At 36.0% G+C, this 20928-nt stretch overlaps 1 protein-coding gene across 7 annotated transcripts in view; it reads left to right on the top strand.

Annotated features, from left to right (window-relative positions):
• The window catches only part of PDCD10 (programmed cell death 10), a 46808-nt gene extending 25880 nt beyond the window's left edge, over positions 1-20928 (top strand). For all 7 annotated transcript variants that reach the window (XM_081532864.1, XM_081532827.1, XM_081532818.1 and 4 more), the window contains 5 exons: positions 6224-6341; positions 7901-8027; positions 13410-13488; positions 13783-13865; positions 17051-20928. In XM_081532864.1, coding sequence (XP_081388990.1) covers positions 6224-6341; positions 7901-8027; positions 13410-13488; positions 13783-13865; positions 17051-17132 — 489 coding nt within the window. In that variant the 3' untranslated portion in view covers positions 17133-20928. The remainder of the gene's footprint in view (positions 1-6223; positions 6342-7900; positions 8028-13409; positions 13489-13782; positions 13866-17050) is intronic.

Raw genomic sequence — 20928 nt, 5'->3', positions numbered from 1 at the left:
CCATTTCCTTCTCCAGGGGATCTTCCTGACCCAGGGATCGAACCCACGTTTGATTCTCTTATATCTCCTTCACTGGCAGGCAGGTTCTTTACTACTAGCGCCACCTGGGAAGACCTAAATACATATCAGGGTACCCAAAATTTTAATTTTTATTTACTTTTTGTGTGTTTTCTCCCATCAATAGCTAAAACAACTTATATTTCAAGTATTTTAATGTTTAAATCTAGAATAAATTTATAGTTGAGTCTCATTGGAGTTGAAACTGAATAGTCAGCTTGATTTCTTTTTATGGCAAAGGTTAGCTTATTGATAACCTCTCTTAACCTGGTAGCATAAATAATGTCATTAGACATCTGTCTATTTCACTACTAGAAATTACATTTTGTGTGTTGATCAGTACTATTTTGATGTAATACTCTCAAATGCAGTGCTTGTATACACATGCATACTAATTTTATTTAAATATATCCTGCCAAATCATTAGGTTAATAAAGAGAATGAATGAATTAGCACCATCCTTAGTGGAGTTTTTTGTTGTTTATTTGTTTTTCGTTTTCTTCCTTGCATTAAGTATCAGTGTGATTTCGAATGGTATATTTGGTTGTCAGGGTGGCATTATGGAAACTATTTTAACCATTTTTGTGGCCAAAGAAGGAAAAGATCCATTGCACACCATAGTATTGATGAGGCAAAAGTCAGTTTTTTGGCTTTTCCAATACCAGGAAGAGAAACTTCTCCTGTGTGTCCTCATAAAGAAGACTCACTCTGAAGTATTTGTTATATACCCACTGACAGTCATAAAAGACATAAAATAATGAACTTTATTAAGCTTTTCCTTGTAATATCCTTATATATAAGCTGACGTGTTAACTGTAAAGTACAATTAAAAAGCAAACTGTTTAAAGTATGTGGTTATGATAAATCTGGTTAAATATGATAGATCTGGGTAAATTTTATTCATGGCACTGATTCTTTTTTTTTTAATTAATTAATTAATTTTAATTGGAGGCTATTTACTTTACAGTGTTGTGGTGGGTTTTGCCATGCGTTGACATGAATCAGCCACGGGTGTGCTTGTGTCCCCCAAGCTGAACCCCCCTCGCACCTCCCTCCCCATCCCAGCTCTCTGGGTTGTCCCAGTGCACCAGCTTTGAGTGCCCTATTTCATGCATCGAACTTGGACTGGTCATCTGTTTCACATATGGTAATACACATGTTTCAGTGCTATTCTCTCAAATCATCCCATCCTTGCCTTCTCCTACAGAGTCCAAAAGTCTGTTTTTTACATTTGTGTCTCTTTTGCTGTCTTGCATATAGGGTCGTCGTTAACCATCTTTCTAAATTCCTTATATGTGTGTTAATATATTATATTGGTGTTTTTCTTTCTGACTTATTTAACTCTGTATAATAGGCTCCAGTTTCATTCACCTCATTAGAACTGACTCAAATGCATTCTTTTTAATGCTGAGTAATGTTCCATTCATGACAGTGTGATCACTCACCTAGAGCCAGACATCCTGGAATGTGAAGTCAAGTGGGCCTTAGGAAGCATCACTACGAACAAAGCTAGTGGAGGTGATGGAATTCCAGTTGAGCTATTTCAAATCCCAAAAGATGATGCTGTGAAAGAGCTGCACTCAATATGCCAGCAAATTTGGAAAACTCAGCAGTGGCCACAGGACTGGAAAAGATCCATCTTCATTCTAGTCCCAAAGAAAGGCAATGCCAAAGAATGCTCAAACTACTGCACAATTGCACTCATCTCATGCTAGCAAAGTACTGCTCAAAATTCTCCAAGCCAGGCTTCAAAAGTACATGAACCACAAACTTCCAGATGTTCAAGCTGGATCTAGAAAAGGCAGAGGAACCAGAGGTCAAATTGCCAACATCCACTGGATCATCGAAAAAGTGAGAGAATTCCAGAAAAACATCTATTTCTGCTTTATTGACTATGCCAAAGCCTTTGACTGTGTGGATCACAACAAACTTTGGAAAAGTCTTCAAGAGATGGGAATACCAGACCACCCAACCTGCCTCATGAGAAATCTATATGCAGATCAAGAAGCAACAGTTAGAACTGGACATGGAACAACAGATTGGTTCCAGACAGGGAAAGGAGTACATCAAGGCTGTATATTGTCACCCTGCTTATTTAACTTATATGCAGAGTACATCATGAAGGGAAAGGAGTACATCAGTGCTGTATATTGTCACCCTGCTTATTTAATTTATATGCAGAGTACACCATGAGAAATTCTGGAGTGGATGAAACACAAACTGGAATCAGGATTACCGGGAGAAATAGCAATAACCTCAGATATACAGATGACACCACCTTTATGGCAGAAAGTGAAGAAGAACTAAAGAGCCTGTTGATGAAAGTGAAAGAGGAGAGTGAAAATGTTGGCTTAAAACTCAACATTCAGAAAACTAAGATCATGGCATCTGGTCCCATCACTTCATGATAGATGGGGAAACAATGGAAACAGTGACAGACTTTATTTTGAGGGGCTCCAAAATCACTGCAGCCATGAAATTAAAAGACACTTGCTCATTCGAAGAAAAGTTGTGACCAACCTAGACAGCATATTAAAAACAGAGACATCACTTTGCCCGCAAATGTCCATCTAGTCAAAGCTGTTTTTCTAGTGGTCGTGTATGGATGTGAAAGTTGGACTATAAAGAAAGCTAAGTGCCGAAGAATTGATGCTTTTGATCTCTGTTGTTGGAGAAGTCTCTTGAGAGTCCCTTGGACTGCAGGGAGATCCAACCAGTCCATCCTAAAGGAAATCAGTCCTGAATATTCATTGGAAGGACTGATGCTGAATGTGAAATTCCAATACCTTGGCCACCTGATATGAAGAACTGACTTATTTGAAAATACCCTGATGCTGGGAAAGATTGAAGGCGAGAGGAGAAGGGGACGAAAGAGGATAAGATGGTTGAATGGCGTCACTGACTCAGTGCACATGAGTTTGAGTCAACTCCAGGATTGGATGATGGACAGGGAGGCCTGGCATGCTGCAGTCCATGGGGTTGCAAAGAGTCGGACATGACTGAGCAACTGAACTGAACTGAATATTCCATTGTGTATATGTACCACAACTTTCTTATCCATTCGTCTGCCAATGGACGTCTAGGTTGCTTCCTATGTCCTAGCTGTTGTAAACAGCATGTCACTGATTCTTAGTTAGGGATAGTGAGAGTTATTTGGAAGAAAGTGTATGAGTTTTGCATTGATTTATTCTTAATTACTGTATTCTGTTTGTTAAAATTTCAAATGATTTTAAAGGAGGGCATGCATTATAAACATTAAGATTTTTGTGATTTTTAAACTTTAATTTACTTTCAAAAAAACCTTGCCCAGCCATATATCTGTATTTATATCCAGTTATATTTTCATATTCCCAGTTCTTGGTTCATAGCACCAGTGATATTTATCAAGCGTTAATACCTATTTTTGTTATTTGGAGAAAAATAATTTTTCCCAAGATACTAGATGATTATCTTTTATGATATCGATCCTGCTTTCCCCTCTGGGAGGTTTCTGATAGTGTTAAGGATCATTGACCCCAAGAGAGGGTATTTCTGCCCTTGGCTTTTCGTAAAAGTTGGATAGCACAAAGTTTAAGTTTGTATTCTGAAGGAAAACTTAAAGGTATGGATACAGTGTGTGATTTAAGGGTTTTTCAGTTAGAATCACTGGTTATGTTTGAGGCCTCTAAGATAAAAAATAGCTTAATTAGGACGTCAGCCAGAAGATGCTAAGCTACTGTTCCCAGAGTATGTGTCAAGGTACCTGGGGACCCCGCAGCAAACTCAGAGGGGTGTCATGAGATATTTTAAACATTTGAAGGAATAGGGTGATTTCAACATTAGCTTGACACTGTGAACTAATAGCTTGAGATAGTTTGCAGTTTCAACATCTTCAGCTGGGCTGCATTCCTTTCAGTGATGTCATATCTTTGTGAAACTTGACTTTGGCCACTGCAGTTGATAGAAAGCAAGTTCACAAGAAAATCAATGTACAATCGGAAATGAGAGTAGAAAGTTCTAATCTAATTCCAACATTTGAGAAATCGTGCAGTGCCCAACAGGTTCTCACATCTCATTAATAATAAATCGTGGTTATTTAAGAATAAATAAAATATTTTTCTTTCAATTCATGTGATTTTTAAAGGCTATTAAGTTGTTAGGACATAAGTACTTCCTAAAGTTGTTTGAACTTTACTTACTGCACAGCAGTGTTAGGTATTTCGGTATTTCTTTTGCCACTAAGAACACTGAACTGAGAAAGTAGGGACATCTGTGAGGACTAATGCTGCAACTAGGGCATTTGAGGGCTCCAGACGAACTGGGTACTGAAAGCATCATTCTCAGAGTTGCAGAAGTGTTTTATTTTTTCCATGCTTTATTATAACTTAACCAAAGAAGTTGTATTTTTCTGTTGGCATTCTCTGGAAGCATGTAGAAAATCTCCCCCGCTTTCTAAGGTAATTCATTGTGTAGGTAGATTTAATGTTACTCAGTGGTTACTCACAAAATAAACCACTCTTAGCAAATACTGGCTTGTTTCACTCTTACCAAATAACTGTGTTATTTTGTGGCAGTTTACCAAATTAATAATGTTGACACCATCTTAGGCCTTTTTTGTACAGCTTATCTTTCAACAACTCTTATTTATTAAAATAGATTCTTACATACATTCATGACAGGGAAAATCAAACAGGTTTTAAAGAAGAATTCAGTAGGACATACTTCATTAACTGTCAAAAGGACTTTCCTGTAAGCATTTGACAACAGTTAAAAGGGTCCCAGGATTGAACTAAATGTGTATGTTTTATTTTCTATTTTCATCCACAACCTTTTAGTTTTTGGTACTTGAAATCTAATAAGAAGCAAGATGTTAAATAATGTAAAGAGCTGAAGAAAGCTGAAACTGCAGTGATACCAGAATTGAGGAGGCAGAGGCTAAACATAGCTTGGCCCATCAGGAAGCAAATAGATTGCCATTTGATAGATCATATTTACTATGTAGTACCAGGGCAAAAAAGATAGGAAATCATCGGCATAATGATTAAAATTGGCAGGCATCCTAAAAGAAACAGTGTGATTACAAAATTTTTAAAAAATAATAAAATGGGGCAGAATTACAAGGGAAAGTCCAAATCTTGAAAACTAGTAAACTCAGGACTTTTTATGTGCAATCTTGAAATGACTAGAAGATTTTAGTGCCCTAGGGAATGTAACTAACAGAATCAATGCAAACTCATTAGTGAAACAAGCTCAGGAGGTAGTAAAAGGATTAATGGTTTTCTGAAAGCTGCTGCTGCTGCTGCTAAGTCGCTTCAGTCGTGTCCGACTCTGTGCGACCACATAGATGGCAGCCCACAAGGCTCCCCCGTCCATGGGATTCTCCAGACAAGAATACTGGAGTGGGTTGCCATTTCCTTCTCCAGTGCATGAAAGTGAAAAGTGAAAGTGAAGTCGCTCAGTCGTGTCCGACTCTTAGCGACCCCATGGACTGTAGCCTTCCAGGCTCCTCCGTCCATGGGATTTTCCAGGCAAGAGTACTGGAGTGGGGTGCCGTTGCCTTCTCTGTTCTGAAAGCTAGTGAAGGAAATGTTCTTGCTGCAAAAATAAAGTAGGAAATGAAAATCATTGTGTGAGAATGTAGTTAAGGGATCACATCACTTCAATAAAACCTCCAAAATGAATCCTGTTTTTTTTTGTTTTTCCTGACAGTCTGTTAATTTAAATGCAGGGAATCTGCAGGAAAGAAATTGGTGAGATGAATTACTGTTTGATCTTCAAGTTGAAATATTGCTTAATGAAAAAGAGCTAAAAATCTTCAGTGTCTTTAAACTATTGAAAAAAGCAATTGAAAAACTATCTATGTATCTATCTATACATGTACATATATTTACTCTTTATTTCTATGTTATTAGTTTGATTGCAAGAGAGTGTAAGTGAGAAGTAGGAAGTGTTAAATACATTATGTTCAGATGGAAGTTTGGATCATGACTGTAGTAATCAATGGATGCACAAGCTCTCCCCACACATAAGTGAATGGCATCACGACACTTGCTTTGCCAAGATTTCTGCCCTTATTTATAAATTGATCAGTTTAAGGAGGTCCCAAGAGATTCTAAATGGTTAGGTTTTGGCTTTAAAATACTGATTCAGTTTCTGTATTTCAAAACTAGCTTTCTCTCTCTTATAGGCTGAAAAAGAAAATCCGGGACTCACACAAGACATAATTATGAAAATTTTAGAGAAAAAAAGTGTAGAAGTCAACTTCACAGAATCCCTTCTTCGAATGGCAGCTGATGATGTAGAAGGTAATCAGAGTCTTGTTTAGTTTTCGTACAGATATTGAAAAGCTCTTCGTCCAAATCTTTCTTATTTGATAAAAGTGGCTTCTCCCCTCCCTTCCTCTCCCCTTCCCCTTCTCCTCCCTTCCCTCTTACTGTTAGTGTTATTGTTATTATTTTGAAATGAAAATGGAGGAGGGAGGGAGGAACCCATATAAAATAGGAATGTAGTTCTTTTTATTTTTTGTCAGATTGAGTTACTAGAAGTAAAGCATTTGTTTATGCTGCATGGTTTATTTTTTTTCCCCTATTAATTAATACATTTGATGAGTTCTACTTTAATGAAGAGACAAGCTCTTTGGAATGGTGATTTTATTTTGTGTTGACTTTATGCATATACCAGTTTGAAAGTAATGAGTTTCCTCTTTTTAAACTTTGGTATAGCTTGTGTTTTTTTTTCAAATATAGATTTGAGAGAACAATATTACTAATCATCCTTTTGGCCTCTTTTCACATTTTTGCTTTTTTAAATAATTAGAAATGTTTGTGTGCTTGGTCGCTAAGTCATGTCCAACTCGGCGGCCCCATGGACTGTAGCCCGCCAGGCTCCTCTGTCCATGGGATTCTCCAGGCAAGAATACTGGAGTGGGTTGCCATCTCCTTCTCCAGGGGATCTTCCTGACCCAGGGTTCAAACCCATTGTCTGCTGCATTTCCTGCATTATCAGGCGGATTCTTGACCACTGAGCCACCTAAGAAGCCCTGGGTTTCACTTAAATTTAACAGTCATTTTCCCTCTAATTTAGAAAAACATAGAGATATAATTTCTCATGTTTATTAAGGGAGAACAAAAATAGATGTTTTAACTGATTCTGTAAATTATGAGAAAGTCCTCATTATTATTCTGGATTGTTCACTTGCAGCCAACCTGTCAGGCCAGGTTGTATTGATGAGTTGGTAGAGTTGTAATGTTTCCAAGTCTACAGTGAATCTGGTTGTGAAGTTCTTGCCTTTGCTACATCTGACTAAACTTCCTTACCAAAGTTGCTGTTTTGTGATGCCAAGCCTTATGTTGAACTTTATATGGTGGTATTTTTGTTTTAAAAATGTGCTGAAGATTTTAGTAGGTTTGGAGTTTTGATGTAATGAGCCGCTGTATGTTCAATGTAGAGGTTTCTTTAATTAAACTCATATTCACAATTGGCAGATATATATTGCCATTGTATTTGTTACAAATGTCATTACTTACTAAATGTTTCCTTGTGAAATGTAACTTGAGAGGCCTGAAAAATTTGAGTAAGCCTTCCTTTTAAATTTTATTTATTTCTATGATTTCATGGAATTTCCGTTTATCCCATATGGAAAATGTTCATTTTTTTATCTTCTGATATTTTACTTGGAGGGAGCCCTAATACAGTTACTGAACTAAGTTAAACTGTAATGAATTCTGCTTGGCAACCTTGTTCTTCCTAGTTTCCTAGCCTTTTATCTCCCCACTCACCTCCTTGACCAACACGTTGGAAATTCTTAGACTTGAATTTGGCAGCAAGTTGCATGATGTTTTTTACTACATATTTATTTCATCAGAGTATATGATTGAACGACCAGAGCCAGAATTCCAGGACCTAAATGAAAAGGCACGAGCACTTAAACAAATTCTCAGTAAGATCCCAGATGAGATCAACGACAGAGTGAGGTTTCTGCAGACAATCAAGTAAGCAGCTTTTTGTTTGGTTCTTCTTTTTTTTTTTTAAGTACTTCAAAAGGACCACTCATTTTAGATGTTTTACTGTGGTATGACATTAATATTAATTTGAAATTAAAAATTTGAAAATTGCTATTTTTTTAAATTAATTTCTAAACTGCCTCTGGCTTCTGAGTACAGTAAAATATTTTAGAATGTTTCATTTAAAAGCAGAGAATGGAATGTACATAAACTAGAACGCAGTTTGAACTTAATAAGAAGTGGAAGAATGTAAATGTCAGATTAAAGTGAAGAGGGTAGTTGAAGAGACTGATAACAAAGGATACCAATACTGTTTTTTATTTCAGAAATAGTTCATGTTATTAGCATAATGATGTACTCTTAGTTGTAAATAGCACTTTCTAATACTGACCAAATTGTGAACCTCCCAAAATCCTTGCATTTGGGATGTAGAGTGAAAGAAATTGAGCTGACACAGTTTAGTTCAGCCAGGAAGCAGGCTGATGGGCAGCAGCAAGAAGGGTTCTCGAACAGGGACGCTAGCATCTCCACCTGGGGCATTCTCAGGGGTGAGAGGGCTGAGGAATCAGAGGGGAACTCCAAACGTAATTTCTAGATGAATATTTTTAAACTAAAGTGTCTGATAATTTCTTCCACCTCAATGGGTAGAATACAAAACTGGGAATAACTAATGGGACTATCAGTGCAACCTTTTGGTGAAACAAGTAGAAATTGCTAGAAAGGAGGATTGGGAGGGAGGTTCAAGAAGGAGGAGACAAATGTCTACATGTGGCTGATTCATGTTGTTGTATGGCAGAAACCAACAGCACTGTAAAGCAATTACCTTCCCATTAAAATAAATTTTAAAAAAGCAGGTAAGCACTATTGGAACCAGACTTTTAAGAAAAATTGCTAGAAAGGAAGGATTTAGCACAAATCTTTATGGAAGAAGCTGCATCATAACATTATATCTTTCAAGAACTGAAGGAGGCTCCCCTGGAATAAATATTACCATACATCTCACAGGAAGAATGTTCTTTGTAATTCACATAGCAAAATTATATTTTGGCTGATTGGCTACATTTTATTGGGATAGAGGGAGGAGTGTGACCCATTGTAGAAAATAATGGTAATAGGTACCAACTCAGCTATCCAGGAATGACTGTGTTCTTTTTGGTCCTCTGATTGAGTATCAGAAAGTACAAAAGACTCCACTGACTGGTCAAAGTCTGTGTCACAGAGACTAAAACCTTAAGGTAAATATTTTATTTTTATTGGGAAGCCTCAGCTTTCTTTAGTAGTTTTTTTTTTTTTTACAGATTTTTATTTTCAGTTTTGTATAAAGTGAACGTTTGGCCCATAAAAGGATAATTTGTCGGTGATCTCAAACAGCTGTTTAAGCACTTATTCGTAAAATTTTCCAGTAATATAATTTATTTTGATAATCATATGCTACATTTCTATAACCTGGTTTGAACCTAAGCAGACTGATTCCAACGACTTCTCTGGTGCTTTCCAATCATAGAGATTCATAATGTCGATCTAATCAGGTGATTGAAAAAAAAGAGTGTTTCTTTCTGCTGTTTGGAAGAGGCCTGGTAAGGGACATCCTGTATATTGGATGTCGGTCGGTAAGAGGGAGAATAGCGTTGTGGTTGAAGCTGGGAGTGAGATGGTACACCCAGAACCCTCAGCCTGCTATTTTGATACCCTCTTTCCACTTCAAGGACTCTCGGACTCATCTCTGCTAAACCCATTGTTACTCTGAAGAGAGAGAGTTCGAAAACTACTTTATTACCAGCCACATTTTAATCATAAGGAAGTTGAGGTCAAGAGTCTCTGAGTCTTGTTCTTAGTCATTGACAGAGGCTGAATTAGGGTCTTGTCTTTCATTTATGGGGCAATGATAGTATTTCAGTTCTATTTTCTGGAGTGTGCTCAGCACAACTGAATTAAGATTACTGGCAATTAAAATTTATTTTGTATCCATTTTAAGAGGGATAACTTGCCATGGAAATTTTGTCGATAATATATATTGTTTCTAAGACTGAAATTTAACCATGTGTGTATTAGCATGGATGGCTATGGCTATTTGTATTACTGACACATATAGATAAATTTTGATATATATTCTTACTGCTATTAATTGTTTGATGAATTAGTGGATAAAATTGAGCCAAAATAAAAACGGTTTATCCTTCAAGCACAACATATTGTGCAGTTATTATTTTACATTCTCATATTTAAGGTGAATATCCTCTTCTCTCACTATTTTAACAGTACTTTTCAATATACCTGTATCAAATACTTACTGTCTTAGCACTGTACAAAATGCTGTATGAGAAATTACTCTTGTCAGATGACAAATATCTAGATATTTTTGTATGTATCAGCAAACCTAGGTTTGACTTTCCAGCATTTTGCTTTGTGACCTTGGTAAGTTGCTTAGCTTCTGTGACTCTAGTTTCTGCCTATGAAGATGAGGGTAACAGTTGTGAATTGAAAATGGTATACATAGTGCCTAGCACAGAACCTAGCATCACAGCACGTAAAGCATTGTGAAATAAGATTTGTTTTTTCCCTCTATGAAGTTGAATAGGAAAAATGATTTGATTAATGTTTCTTTTTGACTACATTTGAGCTTATGCAAATACTTTATAAAATTAGTTCTTAGGACACTTTCCAATTAATAGGTAACTAGTGGAAACTGGATTTAATAGTCCAGAAATCTCTGCATTTTATCTCTTTACCCTTATCTATATTTGAATATTCATAGGTGAGGGTTTGTAAGGGTTGGTTTTGATGATGGCCTCAAAATAGCTTTTCCAGTGTGTCCAGTCTAGACCAAACTGAACATACAGCATAGGAATTTCCTTCCTGCGGTATGTTTGTATAAACATAATTACACAAATTTGGGTGACAGAAGTTCTACCATCCCATGCATTTTTTTTGTAAGATGTATATTACATTTCTTCTGATGCCGCTTGCCCTTTTCAGCATACATGTTTCCCCAAAGTTGTCCCACTAAATACATGCAAGTTGGCTAAAATTCCTTCCTACTCTATGCATCCTATATGTCTCTTATCGCAGAATTCGTAAACTCCAAACCCTGCATGTGCTTAGTCGCTCAGTTGTGTCCAACTCTTTGCGACCCCATAGACTGTAGCCTGACAGGCTCCTCTGTCCAAGGGATTCTCCAGACAAGAATACTAAGAGTGTGTTGCTATGCACTTCTCCAGGGGATCATGCCAACCCAGGGATGCACTACAATTGTTTTACCCCTCAGGTTTTCCTCAGTTTTTTTATTTGTTTAGTTGTCTGAAGTATTGTGTGTGTGTGTGTGTGTGTGTGTGTGTGTGTGTGCGTGTGTGTGTGTGTGTGTGTGTGTGTGTGTGTGTGTGTGTGTGTGCGTGCGCGCTGGTATTTTCTCTTTAGGACACAAACCCTCAGGTAGTTAACTAGTTTCTCTGGCACAAACCTTAGTGCCGTAAATGAAGATGCTGTTCTGTGTACATACAGATCATCTAATATTTGACATAAATTGCTGCAGATTATTTTAGAAAAGGCCAGGCCTAGGGACAGACAATCTTGGTCTTTATAAAGCTCTGTGGCAAACAGTGGATCAAAGCTCAGCTCAGAGTACCCGAACAGTAGTTTCCAAACTTGGTTTATCAGCAGAATCATGTGGGGAACTTTTTTCTCTTTTGAAGTACAGACAGATTCCCAATATTCCATAAAGTACTCTACAAAATATGGTTGTCTATAAACAGCTGTCTGATTACTGTAATTTGCTTTATTGTATTCCTTTTGAATAAGCTTACTGCGGGTTTGAAGAATCTTCCATATCCAGAGATTGGACAGTTTTCAATTTGTTGAAGTTGTCATTTTTCTCACATAATAGGATGGTTGTACAACACCGTCATTAAGCAGTAGGGGGCTTAATGCCTGTCACAGCAATACAGGGATACAGCTTTCCTGAAAACATAAAGGAACAGTTAATGTAACTAAAAATTGTTATTACTAGAGGTCAAAAAAAGAGAGTGGACAGGTATAATTTCTATGTAAATGTATTGTCCTTTTTGAATATCTAATGTTCTAATGTTTCAGCCTGTTACCGATGTGTGACTTACAAGAGGTAATAAGGAAATATTTATTGAAATATTGAATTAGAAGGTCATTACTACTGCAGAATAAGCTAAAATGCTTTTTTACACCAAAATCCTTTTTATTTGTAATTTTAGAATTTCCATGTGCTTATTTACTAAAAATAAACTGTGAAACACCCAGAAAAATCTGGACACGGAGCTTTTTGGTTTTCTTTAAATAATATAGCTGAAATGTTTTAAGTATGAAATAACTAAAATCTGACATTTGTGATTAAAAGATAGGTAATAAAAGGTTGTGTTTTGGGTGGTCTAGATTGATGTTTTACTAATTCATATCTTTACACTTGCATTGCATTTGAACAGCAAAAGTTTGTAGCAGTTAACAGCTAAGAGAATGGATATGAGAAAGAAAAGATTTGCTTTAGAGACTGAGAGGCTGTTTGAGAATGCAGAATTACAATAAGTTCAGTTTGCTAGAATATTGCTATGAAGTTAGAACACGGAAATTGAAAAGGACATAGATAGAAAAGATGAGAATTTTTAAAAATGATACAGGGATAGGAAGAAAAGTCAACTCAAATGAGAACTATTGATTTCTTCTCTCTTTAGAAAGGGGAGAAAAATGCTGATGCACATGTAGTCAAAGGATGATTGTTGGAAAGGTTAAGGTAGAAGAATATTCTGATTTTGTCTCTCCCAGAAATATAAATGTATTTTCTAAGGAAAATAGTGGCAGCAAAGATTTGAAAGAGGAGAATATGTGGTGGTTAGAGAGGAGGCTAGATTAACGTGTCTTGAGAATAGCTACATCTGAGGAGGAAATATTTTAAACGTCGAAACTTACCAGGTCTATAATTTGAAGTGTTTTAAATACAGGAGTGAATTACATGTAATAGCAAAATTTCATATAATTGTTCATGAGATAGCAAAAGTGAATAATACAGTGGCTCGAATTTACCTACATGAGAAAGGAAAAATCATAACAGGAAAAGATGAGAGGCAGAGGTCTCTTATAAATTTGAGTAGGTAATGCTGAATAAAATGAAAATGATTTGGGACACTTGATACTCGTTGTGTAGTATTTCCTCAGCAGTGCAAGAGTAGCAGGGATCACAGGAGGATATAGGCTAAAAACCCCCCACTTAACCAGCCAGTCAAATATTTGGCTTGATACAGTGTTCAGATGGTAATTAGGTATAGTGATTCTTAAACATAGCTGTGTATAGAGACTTCTTTCAAATGAAACTGATTTTAAGAAAGATTCTTTTTTTTCCTCACCCGACAGGGATATAGCTAGTGCAATAAAAGAACTTCTTGATACAGTAAACAATGTCTTCAAGAAATATCAATACCAGAACCGCAGGGTAAGTTTAGTAGAAACCTTACAAGCTGCCACCCTAGATGTTGGTTTATATCTAGTTGTTTTATTGAATAATAAGACTGTTGAATTATTGAAAATGGTTTTATATCCTTAATGACTGGATTTGTCTTTGAATTTGAATGTGCTGTTACATGTATTTAAGTGAATACTCCTAAAACTGATTATCTATAATATAAGGTGTATTCTTAATTCTGTGTAATCTTCTGTCTCTGACTTTGTCTTTTGTGTTGTTTCTCTTTTCTTGTTTTTTTTTTCTTATTATTTTTGATGTCTATAGGCACTCGAACACCAAAAGAAAGAATTCGTAAAGTACTCCAAAAGTTTCAGTGATACTCTGAAAACCTATTTTAAAGATGGCAAGTAAGTATTATCATTTATCCCCCTTTTAAAATTGTAAAATTATGTGGCTTTCTGTGATACTGAAACCATATATATTTAACTCTTTTACTATATTATTAATACTTAAGCCAACTACTAAGATAGACTGTTGAAAATGGAAAGGGGGTGGTTGATAATCCAGCCATGACTGTAGTCTGGAGCTGCAGTTGCAGACTTTTTCTGAAAATGGCCAGATGGCAGATATTTTAACTTGGTGAGCTTGTTGCAGCTATAGCACTTCACCTTTGCTGCTGTAATGCGAAGCAGCTGTAGACAATATGGAAACAAGTGAGCATTTTTGTGGCTGTGTTCTAATAAAAACTTAATTTGTAGACACTGAATTGAATAATTTTCAGCTGTCTCATAATATTATGTTGATTTTTTTTTAAATTTTTACTGTTTAAAAATGTAAAAGTATCCCTAGCTTTCAGGCCATAGAGTAGTGAGATTTGGCTTACTGGACTACTTTACCAACCCCTGAAGCAGTGATTCTCAAACTTTAACAGCCTCAGAGTCATCTGGAGGGCTTGTTATAGACAAAATGTTTTTGGGTCCTACCTAGAGTTTCTGATTCTGTTGGTCTAGGGTGGGCCCAGGAATTAACATTTCCAAGAAATTTCTAGATGATATGGATGCTACAGGTCTGTTAAGAACTGTTGCACTATAGTTAAGACAGTGGTTCTCAATCCTTCTTGCACATTAAAATCACTTGTGTTCAGTGTTTTAAAATCCCAATGCCTTGACCCCACCTTCAGAGCTTCTGATTCCATTGGCTTGAGTGGGGCTAGGGTTCAGGTGTTTTTTAAAAGTGCTTCATGTGTTTTTAAAGGGCCACAAAAGGTTGTGATCCACTGTCCTAGAAGAGAGGTTTTCTGTAAGACAGAAAGTATAGCTACAGAACATTCTAGAAAGCCAAGAAATACTATGTCATTTATGTACAGTACACATGTACATACAATGTATAAACTGATCCAAAGGCTATGTCTTCTGCAATCTCATACTTTATAGAGAATTCTTTGTACCTCAAATAGAATTTTGTGGACAAGACCATTTTCTGTCAGTGCTTGAAGCAGAAGAATAAATAGTGATTATTTCAGCTATAGTTGGCAGGGAGCTTTAACATCCTGTCCCACCACTGACATTTTAAGATCCCAATATCCATGTCAAACTGCTACAGTATTACTGTAGTAATATTAAAAAGTAATAAAATACATTAGAATGGTATAATGATTTTCAGAGTCATTTTTAATAGTTCAAACATACTGAAATATTTCCATTTTATTATAAATTAAAGATTTTGAGCTAAATATTGTTAATGATTTTGTGTTATTTAATACTGCTATTCAGGTTGTGTAAAGGAAAATGTACCTTCTTAATTTAGTTTAATAAGCTGGCAGGTGTGTTCTGAAAATAAACTTACACCTGTTTTTCCTTGGTCTCCTCTGCTAAGTCCAAATAACCAAAAAGCACATTAAAAGAATAATTCGCATTAAGGAGATTATTTATGATACTGATTAATTAAGAAAACATGGGATAAGCACATTAAAAGGTAGAAATTCATTTAGAACATAACTTTGATTAATGTGAAATTATTTACTCTTATCCCTGTTTGTACAGTAGAATCACTTGGGTTCAGTTTTTAAAAATCTTTGTCCTTGGTCCCAAAGTTATTTTTGACAGTTTAAACAGTCATATGGATTATTCAGGCTCCCTGCTACTACTTTTTCTCCATTCAGCAGCTTCTTTAAATTACCATTATTTGCATATGAATAACATACCACAAGTTTTCTCCCTGTGTCCTCAAAGTTGAAAATTATTAATAAAGCCTGATCTTAGAGCCATTTTTCAATAGGCGGACGAATTTGCATTGATTCATCTAATTTTTCCTAGGCCCCCTTTGTTGAGGAATGCCTAAGATAAAGATACCGTCAGCCCTTCGTATCCACAGGTTCCAAATCCCTTTGTTATCGTTTAGTCACTCGGTGTCCAACTCTTTTGCCCCCCATGGACTGTAGCCCTCCAGGCTCCTCTGTCCATGGGATTTCCCAGGCCAAAATGCTGGGGTGGGTAGCCTTTCCCTTCTCCTGGGAATCTTCGCAACCCAGAGATCAAGCCAGCGTCTCCTGCATTGCAGACGGGTTCTTTACCACTGAGCCACCTGGAAAACTCCAAATCCCTGGATTCAACCAATTGAAAATTTTTGGAGAAAGAAATTCCAGAAAGTTTCAAGGCATTTATATTGTACTTCAGCTATTTACATTGCATTTACACTGTATTAGAAATAACAAGTAATATAGAGATAATTTAAAGTATACTGGAGGATGTGCCTAGGTTATGTGCAAATACTACACCATTTTATATAAGGGACTTCAGCATCCACAGATTCTGGTTTCTGAGGGGACTCCTGGAACCAGTCCTTCTCTGATACTGAGGGGTGATAGTACAGGCTTTAGCTGTGCTCCTGAGAAACGGATAAGACCACTCAGGGGGACTAAGCATCAGCTCTGTGCTCCAGATCATATGAGGATGGGCTGATAGAAAATGTGGTTCAGAATGAAGTAATTTGTAAGAACATATTTATATACGTTGTCAACTCTTAAATATTGAAACCACATGATTATTTTGTTTTAAAAGTATGTTAATTCTAAAAGTAATTCAATTATTTTTGTTTTGAAGTAAGATAAGAAGGATAGGGATGAATCAGATTCAAAAGTAATGAACCTTTTCCCCAGTATCATTCCATTGATATACAGATTTTGAGACTGAATATGGTATTTTAGCAGGTATTATTTTGATAACTTCTGTGAAACCACAGCTGGAGACTACATTCGAATCCTCCCCTTTGGCTAGTTACATGTTCCACCTATAAAATGAACTCTGGTTGTTGAGGCACCACCCACCCATCATTAGCAGCCCACCAACACCTTATTGCCAGCCAGGACCACTAGGGGGCAGTAACTCCTAGATAGTTTCCAGTGATGCAGGACGCTTAACTTCCAAGCTGGGATAAAAGTTGCTGCTCAGTACTAACTTGCCTTTTTTGTTGTTGTTGTTGTTCCTAAATTGATTTTATTGCCACTGCTAGTCGGGCATTTTAAGTATAAATATTTTTTAAGGATTAATTTTTTGGATAAAATTAATGCTTATTCTTTTTTTTTTTGAAACAGGGCAATAAATGTGTTCATAAGTGCCAACCGACTAATTCATCAAACCAACTTGATACTTCAGACCTTCAAAACTGTGGCCTGAGAGTTGTATATGTTAAGAGATGTACTTCTCAGTGGCAGTATTGGACTGCCTTTATCTGTAAATTTTAAAGTTTGACTGTATAAATTATCAGTCCCTCCTGAAGGGATCTAATAATCCAGGATGTTGAATGGGATTATTGCCATCTTACACCATATTTTTGTAAAATGTAGCTTAATCATAATCTCACACTGAAGATTTTGCATCACTTTTGCTATTATCATTCTTTTAAGAATTATAAGCCAAAAGAATTTACGCCTTAATGTGTCATTATATAACATTCCTTAAAAGAATTGTAAATATTGGTGTTTGTTTCTGACATTTTAACTTGAAAGCGATATGCTGCAAGATAATGTATTTAACAATATTTGGTGGCAAATATTCAATAAATAGTTTACATCTGTTAAACATTTCTTTACTTGAAAAAATGCATATATATATGTGAATATATATATGATCAGAAGACCAAGACGACTTGGTGTAATGTCTAAAGAACTTCTGAGGGGAGCTTATTAGCAGTTTATCGGATAATAAAGCAACAAGAATTCCTATTTTTTTGTCCTTAATCACTCTGGGCAAAAAGTAGTTGATGGAGATATTTTTGTTAGTTACTATATTTGAGGTACTGAGTATTTTTCCAACCTTTGTTTTAAGAGCCTTAGGAGAAGCAGATGGCAGTTTATAGTGTCTTCACATTCTACTGCCATTTTTGAGCTCTGTGACAATGTAAGATTAAGTCTTTCTGGTATGCTGGGCCCTAATAAGCTTTGCGCCTTTTTTCCGTAAATAGCCACAACTAATAGTAATTTGAAGCTATACCAATGCTAGTTGGTTTGAAATTGTCATGAGTGTTAATAATATTATATACACTCTTTAAATATGTACAGTTTTGTTTCACCATAGAGAAATTCTAAGGAGATTATGTATCAAATATTCATGTTAAGTGATTTCATTTTCCAATTATAAAATAAAGGAAAAAATCAGAATTTGTTTATCTTCTATAAAGATTTTAAATGTTAAACTAATTTCTGTTGACAATATAAATTTTTTGCTATAATACAGTTTAGTTATTCTTTAAAATTTCCCCCCCAAAGAATTACTGTCATTAGCAATACAAAAGGAAATCTTCCACTTAGATATTAACAGGAAATGTGGAGGAAAGCAAAAAAAACTGATAGACAATTGAATGAAATATCATGACTTATAGTCATTGTACTGATTTTTTTTCTTCAGTGATACTTAGCTAGTAAAACACATACAATTGGTGATTTTAATACTGTGTATTTTAGGCATAAGCTGTTTTTTACTCTTGGAAGCAGATGAATGGTGATTTGCAAAACAGACTTGTGAATACATGAAGAAAAAAAATACTGCTTTTCTTTGAGCAGCAGTCTTTTCTAACATGGACAAGTACTATCTTTCTTCCTGTTGTCTTTCCCTCCTTAAGAGAACTCACCTGTTAACCAGTCATGCTTCAGCTCATCTTTTTTTTTTTTTAATGTCTTTTATCTTTTTATTCTACTATGCAATATCTCCGTTTTTCCGTTTTCATGAAATTTACCTCCAGAAAGGAGATTTAGTCTCAGGATAATTCAGTTTCTTACATGATCCTAGTGGTTTGTGTTTTGGGGTCAGGGAGTCACATACAACTCCAGAGAACAGGAAAGTGGCTCCCAAGAGAAGGAAGAAAGGAGACATTTGTTGAGCACCTCTGTATCAAGCGTTTTTCTAGATTCATCAGTTTCTTATAATTCTCTTTGCAGTCCTGTGACTTTGTCATCTGCCTTTCAATTGAGGAAACTGGCTAAGAGAGCTTCAGTTACAAAACTGGTAATTGCTGGAGCCAGGATTCGAATTCAACAGTTGTCTCAAGATTCCACACTCTTTCCACTGAACTGTACTTTATCCATTGCTGAAAATGCAGTGTTGAGAATACAGTTTCCTTGACCAAGCTGATGTAGCAGGAAATGAGAAAAGACATTGTGATAAGTCTTTTTCATAAATCTAAATTTATTTATTTTAAATAGGCCTCCTTTTATTTGAGACCATAACTATGTTTTAGATGTTTAAAATGCCTTCTCAACAAAGTGATATAATTGTAGTTTGGGGTTTTTTCATGATTGCATTATTGTGATAACCTTGTTTGGCAAAATGAAGTTGGTAACCCAATGTAAGGGCTTCCTAATTGGTTACTAACTTTTCATATGGAAATAATTTCAAGTTGATGGCAAATTTACCAAAACTTAGCAAGAGGAAGAATAGTGCAAAGAACATCAACACATCTTTTATCCAGATTGACCTATTGTTAAGATTTTACCATTTTTGTCATTTGTTTATTTGTTTTCCTTCCCTTAAACTCTTGGGTCAGTTTACCCGGGGTCATTTCCATGGCTCTTTTTCTTTCATGGTGTTTATTTGTGTTTTTGAAAAATACAGTCTTCTGTCTCTTGCCCCCTCCTCCCTTTATAATAGAATGTTCCTTATTTTGGATTTGCTCATGATTAGATTCAACTTATGCATTCTTGGTCAGAATACTACACGGTGTCCCATCCACTCCTCACTGGTGTTAATTTTGGTCACTCGGTCAAGGTGGTATTCAATTTCTCAAATGTATAGTTACTACTTTTATCTTGCACCTCATAAGCAATCTGAGGAAGTGGTCAAGAATCTGTCTGTCAGTGTAGGAGACTCAGGTTGGATCCCTGAGTGAGGAAGATCCCCTGGAAAAGGAAATGGCAATCCACTCCAGTAATCCTGCCTTGGAAATCACATGGACGAGGAGCCTGGTGGGCTACAATCCATGGGGTCGCAAAGAGCTAGACATGATTAGCGGCTAAATAGCAACATCAGTGTTTTACCCCAGCACTTAGTATCCATTGATGATTCTTGCTTATTCAGTCTTTACTTTGATAGTTTCAAAATGGTGATTTTCCCAATGCCAACATATCTTATGTACCCACTGACAGTGTTCTACTGTCTAAATATGAACCTTCCTTTCTCTCCATCCTCTCATTCATCCATATCTACCCACATGAATTTTTACAGTAACTTATTATGGTTTTCTACTTTTTCAATGGCTTGTAATTCATTACTTATTTTGACACTTAAATAGTCTTAGATTTGATCAGTATGAGGACCTTCGATTTCAATCTGATTTCTGTGTCCTTGTGGTTTCCACTTAATCTTTTTTTTTTTTTTGTAAGTACATTATCTTAAATATGTCCCACAATTTGGAATCAGCAGTTTTTCCAGGGAACCCTGGGGGATAATAAGAGATAAACAGTTCTGGCTACTGAGTGGGCTCATTACTACTGGATGTCATCTGCTTCTAGGCTTATTCAGACTACTAGGAAATGTGCATGTACAAACATGTACATACAAATCTGCATGTGCACATACATTTTACATGTTATATGTACATTATATGTGATTTCAGAAATCTTGTGTTCACAGAAATACCTCCAATTGCAATCCATCCTCCTAGGGTTCATTCTTTCTTTCCCAGTCCATATTTCTGTGTCCCTTCCCCAGAATCCTGACTCCCCGAAACATCAGTTTATTCACTTGTTCAGTCCTATAGTACATTTGAAATAGTTTTAGAATTTCTTTTGCCGTATCACTGTAGAAAGCACACTTAAAAGACTGTAAGATCATTTGCAATTCTTTCACTGTTTGTACTCTGCCCAAGACTAAGGATATGTAATTACATTCTGTGTTCATGAGTTAACTTGGATCAATCTTTTTCTCCTTCACTGTGATTATGTACTTTATTCTAAATAAATTGGGTTCATTTGTTTCA

The sequence above is a fragment of the Giraffa tippelskirchi genome, chromosome 2 (assembly GCF_054371585.1).
Source record: "Giraffa tippelskirchi isolate mGirTip1 chromosome 2, T2T-mGirTip1v1.2.pri, whole genome shotgun sequence".
Lineage (NCBI taxonomy): Eukaryota > Metazoa > Chordata > Mammalia > Artiodactyla > Giraffidae > Giraffa > Giraffa tippelskirchi.
Note: the sequence above shows the minus strand (reverse complement) of the source record. Positions and strands in the feature narration are given on the sequence as shown.